This window comes from Athene noctua, chromosome 18 (genome assembly GCF_965140245.1).
Source record: "Athene noctua chromosome 18, bAthNoc1.hap1.1, whole genome shotgun sequence".
NCBI classification, from domain to species: domain Eukaryota; kingdom Metazoa; phylum Chordata; class Aves; order Strigiformes; family Strigidae; genus Athene; species Athene noctua.
The window spans coordinates 13,579,837-13,585,836 of NC_134054.1; the positions used below are offsets into that span (position 1 = coordinate 13,579,837).

General features: G+C 67.8%; 1 protein-coding gene across 2 annotated transcripts in view; it reads left to right on the forward strand.

Annotated features, from left to right (window-relative positions):
- The first annotated feature begins 3,433 nt into the window (after positions 1-3,433).
- The window catches only part of ACTG1 (actin gamma 1), a 3,144-nt gene continuing 577 nt past the window's right edge, over positions 3,434-6,000 (forward strand). The window contains exons 1-6 of one of the 2 annotated variants that reach the window (XM_074921660.1): positions 3,434-3,502; positions 3,826-3,958; positions 4,042-4,281; positions 4,649-5,087; positions 5,174-5,355; positions 5,487-6,000. The exon at positions 5,487-6,000 is cut by the window's right edge and continues 577 nt beyond it. In XM_074921660.1, coding sequence (XP_074777761.1) covers positions 3,836-3,958; positions 4,042-4,281; positions 4,649-5,087; positions 5,174-5,355; positions 5,487-5,630 — 1,128 coding nt within the window. In that variant the 5' untranslated portion in view covers positions 3,434-3,502; positions 3,826-3,835 and the 3' untranslated portion in view covers positions 5,631-6,000. Of the gene's footprint in view, positions 3,503-3,825; positions 3,959-4,041; positions 4,282-4,420; positions 4,461-4,648; positions 5,088-5,173; positions 5,356-5,486 lie in introns of those variants that run through there. The other variant, XM_074921661.1, reaches the window with a different exon arrangement.

Consider the following 6,000-nt stretch of genomic DNA (forward strand, 5'->3'; position numbering starts at 1 on the left):
GCCCCCAGTCCCCCCAGCGTGTTCCCAGTCCTGGGGGGGGGATCAGCCAGCCCAGGGGGGCAGGGCAGGGGTGTGGGGTTGGGGATCAGTGTCCGGGGATCGGGGTGCTGGGTGGCGGTGTCCCCCCCCCATCACCCCTCCCGCGCCAACACCCGGCCGTCACCACGGCGACGGGAGGGGACGGCGACCGCGTGTCACCACGGCGACGGAGGCTGCGCACAGGCGGCGGGAGGTGGGGGGGGACGGGGGACGGGACACGGACACGGACACGCCTTCCTCCTCCTCCTCCTCCTCCTCCTCCTCCTCCCGCGGCCGAAGGTCCCCGCGGCGGCGCGGGGCGGTGTCGGGGCCGGGCGTCCCGCTGCCCCCGGCCCGGCCGCTCCTAATACGGCCGGGACGCGCTGCCTGCGCCCGCCCCGCATCGCGGGGGCCCCCCCGGGCCCCCCCGGCCCTGCCCGGCCCTTACTCACCGGCGCGGCCTTGTTTGGGCAGGAGGAAGCGCCCGCACCGGCACCGGCACCGCCCCGGGACCCCCCCGGCACCCGCCTCGCCCCGCAGCGCCGCGTTTGTCCCCCGGTGCCTCCTGCCCCGGGACCCCCCCGCCCGTGATGGGGCCGGGGGGGGGGACACGGACACTGGAGTCAGGGGCAGGGGGTTGCCACCACCGAGGAGCCCGGGCCGGGGGTCCCGCGGGGTCCCCGCGCCCCCGGGTGGGGTGTGACGGGATGGGGCTGTCACCTGCGCAGCCCCCCCCCCCGAGCCCGAGGTGCCAGCACCCACCCGGCCACCAGCCCCGAGCCCTCCGTGGCCACTCGGCCACCGGCCGGGGCCGCTTCGCCGCTGTCGGGGGGACGCGAGACCCCTGGAGCTGTGCGGGACCCCCCCGCAATCTCTCCGCCGCCCACCCAGCCCCGGCATCGCCCTGCCCCGCACCCCGGCACCCCCGGCGCTGTCACCGTGCCGCCAGCACCCCACCGGGCCACCCGCCCGGGCTTGGTGGCCGGTGGCACCGGGACAAGGCCCGAGCCCTGAGCAGGACCGGGAATCCCTCGGGAGGCGGCGAGCTTCCGCTGCCGCCCGCTCCGGGCACGGACACGGGCGACGCCACGGCCGGCACCCGCCACCTCCACGGGCCCAACCGCCGCAGCGCGGGGGCCACCGGCCTAGGGCATGGCTAGCTGACATGGAGCGTGGCTACCCGGCGTGGCGCGGGGGTCTCCGGGACGGTGTGGGGGTCTCTGGCACAGCACAGGGGTCCCTGGCACGGCACGGGGCTCCACAGCACGGGGGGGTCCCGCATGAGGGACCCCAGCACAGTGTGGGGGTCCCCGGCACAAGGTGGGGGTCACCAGCACAGCGCAGAGGCCCCTGGCAAAGCATGGGGGGCTCTGGCACAGCGTGGGGGTCCCCGGCGTGGCACAGGGGTCCCCGACACAGTGTGGGGGGCTCTGGCACAGTGTGGGGGTCCCCAGCACCCCATGCCCATGACACCCAGCGGCAGTTTGGGGGCCGCAGCCCGTGGCACCCCTCGATGACACAGGCGGGCTCAGACACAGAGAGGGCCCCAGGCTGGTGGGGACCAGGGAGGGGAGGTCCCACCGGAGTTTTTGGGGTGCCGAGCAGGCTGGTGGGGCTCTCCCCGGGGAGATGCTCCGGGTGGGTGCCCATGGGGGACGCCGTCCCCAGGCAGGGTGTCACCCGTGGGGGGTGCAGCACCGTCTGCGGGTGCGCGGCGGCGCGGGAGCCGAGGCAGAGATTTTTGGGGTCCCTGATGCTGGCTGTGCAGGGTGGGGGGTGGACTGGCACTGCTGGGTGCAGGGTGCTGTCTATAGGGTGCTGTGGGGTGCAGGGTGCTGTCTATAGGGTGCTGTGGGGCACAGGGTGCTGTCTATAGGGTGCTGTGGGGCGCAGGGTGCTGTCTATAGGGTGCTGTGGGGCGCAGGGTGCTGTCTATAGGGTGCTGTGGGGCACAGGGTGCTGTCTATAGGATGCTATGGGGCGCAGGGTGCTGTCTATAGGGTGCTGTGGGGCGCAGGGTGCTGTCTATAGGATGCTATGGGGCGCAGGGTGCTGTCTATAGGGTGCTGTGGGGCGCAGGGTGCTGTCTATAGGGCACTGTGGGGCACAGGGTGCTGTCTATAGGGTGCTGTGGGGCGCAGGGTGCTGTCTATAGGATGCTATGGGGCGCAGGGTGCTGTCTATAGGGTGCTGTGGGGCACAGGGTGCTGTCTATAGGGTGCTGTGGGGCACAGGGTGCTGTCTATGGGATGCTATGGGGCACAGGGTGCTGTCTATAGGATGCTATGGGGCGCAGGGTGCTGTCTATAGGGTGCTGTGGGGCACAGGGTGCTGTCTATAGGGTGCTGTGGGGCGCAGGGTGCTGTCTATAGGATGCTATGGGGCGCAGGGTGCTGTCTATAGGGTGCTGTGGGGCGCAGGGTGCTGTCTATAGGGCACTGTGGGGCACAGGGTGCTGTCTATAGGGTGCTGTGGGGCGCAGGGTGCTGTCTATAGGATGCTATGGGGCGCAGGGTGCTGTCTATAGGGTGCTGTGGGGCACAGGGTGCTGTCTATAGGGTGCTGTGGGGCACAGGGTGCTGTCTATGGGATGCTATGGGGCACAGGGTGCTGTCTATAGGATGCTATGGGGCGCAGGGTGCTGTCTATAGGGTGCTGTGGGGCACAGGGTGCTGTCTATAGGGTGCTGTGGGGCGCAGGGTGCTGTCTATAGGATGCTATGGGGCGCAGGGTGCTGTGGGGCGCAGGGTGCTGTCTATGGGGCGCAGGGCGCGCACTGGGGGCAGGGCCTGCCTGCAGGTGCTGTCGGGGGGTGCCCGCAGCCGGGGGGTGCCCAGGCCGGTGCCCACCCCACACCCCGCAGGATCCCGGGGCCGGGGGGTGCCTGGGGGGGGCGGGGGGTGCCCAGCCCCGAGGGGGGCAGGTGCCCGGGGGGGGGGGGGGGGATGCACGTGCTGCCCGAGCCCGGGCACGTGCTGCCCGGGGCGGGGGGGGGGCAGCGTGAACCGGGGGTGCCCGGTGCCACCTTCGGGGTGCGGGGCCAGGCCCGGCGGGGCCCCGCGCTGCCGGCGGGAACCGGGCGCTGCCCCGGGGAGGGCGGGCGGCGGCGGGGGGGGGGCGGGGGGCCGGTGCTGGGCGGCGCGGCCGGGGGTCGCTGGGGGGGGGGGGGGACACCCCGCCACGGCCGGGGGTCGCCGCCGCTGCCCCCCCCTTTCACCCCCCCCCCTCGCCCCATGCAGGTTCCGGGGTGCCGCGGGGCGGGTGCAGGCCGGCAGCTGCCCCACGTGGCCGCGCGCGCGTCACCCAATGAGAAAGCGTGTTTCTGAAAGATCTCCATATATGGCGATGTTCTCGGCCGGGTGGGCGGGGCTGCCGCCCCCTGGGTATAAAAGCGTGGGGCTGGGAACGGGACGGTCTCACTCAGCCGGCGGCAGCGGAACAGGCGGCAGCGTCCCCCCAGCGCCCGGAGCAGCCTCCCCCGCAGGTACCGGCACCGGCGGCCCCGGGCGGGGCGGGGCCCGCGCTGCTCCCGCGGGCCCGGGGAGGGGGCGGCGGGGCCGCGCCGGGGCGGGGGGGGGGCGAGGGGGGGGGTCAGACACCCCCCGTCACTCACCCGTCACCCCCCCGTCATCCCCCCCCCGCGCCGCGCGCGGATGGTCTCGCCCGTCGTCGAGACGCGGCCTGATTGGCGGCGGCGGCGCGTGACGTCACGGCGCGGGCGATTCGAACGGGGCGGGGCGGGCCCGGGCGCCGCCGTGGCGGGCTCCCGGCGCGGCGTTGTCTGACCCCGGGGCCGCCTCCCCGCAGAGCCTCCGCCATGGAAGAGGAGATCGCCGCCCTCGTCATCGACAACGGCTCCGGTATGTGCAAAGCCGGTTTCGCCGGGGACGACGCCCCCCGCGCTGTTTTCCCGTCTATCGTCGGTCGCCCCCGGCACCAGGTAGGAGGCGGGGAGGGGCGGGAAGGGCGGGCCGGGGCGGTGCTGCCGCCGGGCGGGCGCTGACTCGGGCTCGGGCCTTGCAGGGTGTCATGGTGGGCATGGGGCAGAAGGACAGCTACGTGGGGGACGAGGCGCAGAGCAAGAGGGGGATCCTCACGCTGAAGTACCCGATCGAGCACGGCATCGTCACCAACTGGGACGACATGGAGAAGATCTGGCACCACACCTTCTACAACGAGCTGCGCGTGGCTCCCGAGGAGCACCCCGTGCTGCTCACCGAGGCTCCCCTCAACCCCAAGGCCAACAGAGAGAAGATGACGCAGGTAACTGCCCCTCGCCCGGGCGGGGCGGCCGCCCCTCCGCTCTCATCTTACACCCAAACCTCCCTTTTGTGGCAGCATCTTAAACCTCTGTGTTTTGTTTGTTTTGTTTTTTTTTTTTTCTTTCTCCCGACGTTTTCAGGGTTCTGTACTCCTGGCATTTCTTCCTTGACACGCCTCAGGTTTCTTTCATTTGTGTTTTCTGCCTGCGTTCTTGGCTTTTTTATTTTCCCTTCACCAGTTTTTTCTTGCATGTCAGCATGTGTGTTCTAACGCGGGTGCGAGTGACCCAGCTCATTACTTAGTGCAAACTGCTTTATGATTTTTTTTTTTTGATTCTCACTCCCTTTTATAAATTATTTCTTCCCAGATCATGTTTGAGACCTTCAACACCCCGGCCATGTACGTGGCAATCCAGGCCGTGCTGTCCCTGTACGCCTCCGGTCGTACCACTGGTATTGTTATGGACTCTGGGGACGGTGTCACCCACACCGTGCCCATCTACGAGGGTTATGCTCTGCCCCACGCCATCCTGCGCCTGGACTTGGCTGGCCGTGACCTGACAGACTACCTCATGAAGATCCTGACAGAACGAGGCTACAGCTTCACCACCACAGCCGAAAGGGAAATTGTCCGTGACATAAAGGAAAAGCTCTGCTACGTCGCCCTGGACTTCGAGCAGGAGATGGCCACCGCCGCCTCTTCCTCTTCCCTGGAGAAGAGCTACGAGCTGCCCGACGGGCAGGTGATCACCATCGGCAACGAGCGGTTCCGGTGTCCGGAGGCCCTTTTCCAACCTTCCTTCCTGGGTAGGTGCGGGTGGGGGCGGCGGGGTCGGCGTCACCCCGGTGAGACCGCCGGGTGGGTGCTGACAGACCCACGCTCTGCCCCCCAGGCATGGAATCCTGCGGGATCCACGAAACCACCTTCAACTCCATCATGAAGTGTGACGTGGACATCCGGAAGGACCTGTACGCCAACACCGTGCTCTCGGGGGGCACCACCATGTACCCCGGCATCGCCGACAGGATGCAGAAGGAGATCACAGCGCTGGCGCCCAGCACGATGAAAATCAAGGTGAGATTGATTTATTTCTTTTCTTTTAAAATCATTGCGGGCTCCGAACGGGGAGCGCGTGGGGAGAAAAGGGACCAAACCAGCCGTGCTCTAACCTTCCTCCCGGACGCTCTCCTCTCTCCTCGGGACAGATCATCGCTCCCCCCGAGCGCAAGTACTCGGTGTGGATCGGCGGCTCCATCCTGGCCTCGCTCTCCACCTTCCAGCAGATGTGGATCAGCAAGCAGGAGTACGACGAGTCCGGCCCCTCCATCGTCCACCGCAAATGCTTCTAAAGGGACCCTGCGGCGGGCGCGCGCCCGCCCCCCCGCCCTCACGCGTGTATGTTTGCCCCGGCAAACCCGTACACCTCGTGCTAGCCTCGAAAACTGGAATAAGCCTTTTTTTTTTTTTTCTTGTTTCCAAAAAAAAAAAAAAAACCAAACCAAAACCCAGACAAAAAAAACCCCAAACTTGGCCCTCGGAAAAGTCTGTACTCGATGTTAAACGGCAGCACGTGGACACTCCGAGCTGTCGCTTGAATTTGACCTTAAGCTGAGTTTGAACTCGGGAGTTGTTTTTTTTTTTTTTGAACTCGAGTTTTGGGGTTTTTTGCCCCTTGCAAAAAAAAAAAAAAATTAAAAAATAAAAATACCCTGTTCCCGC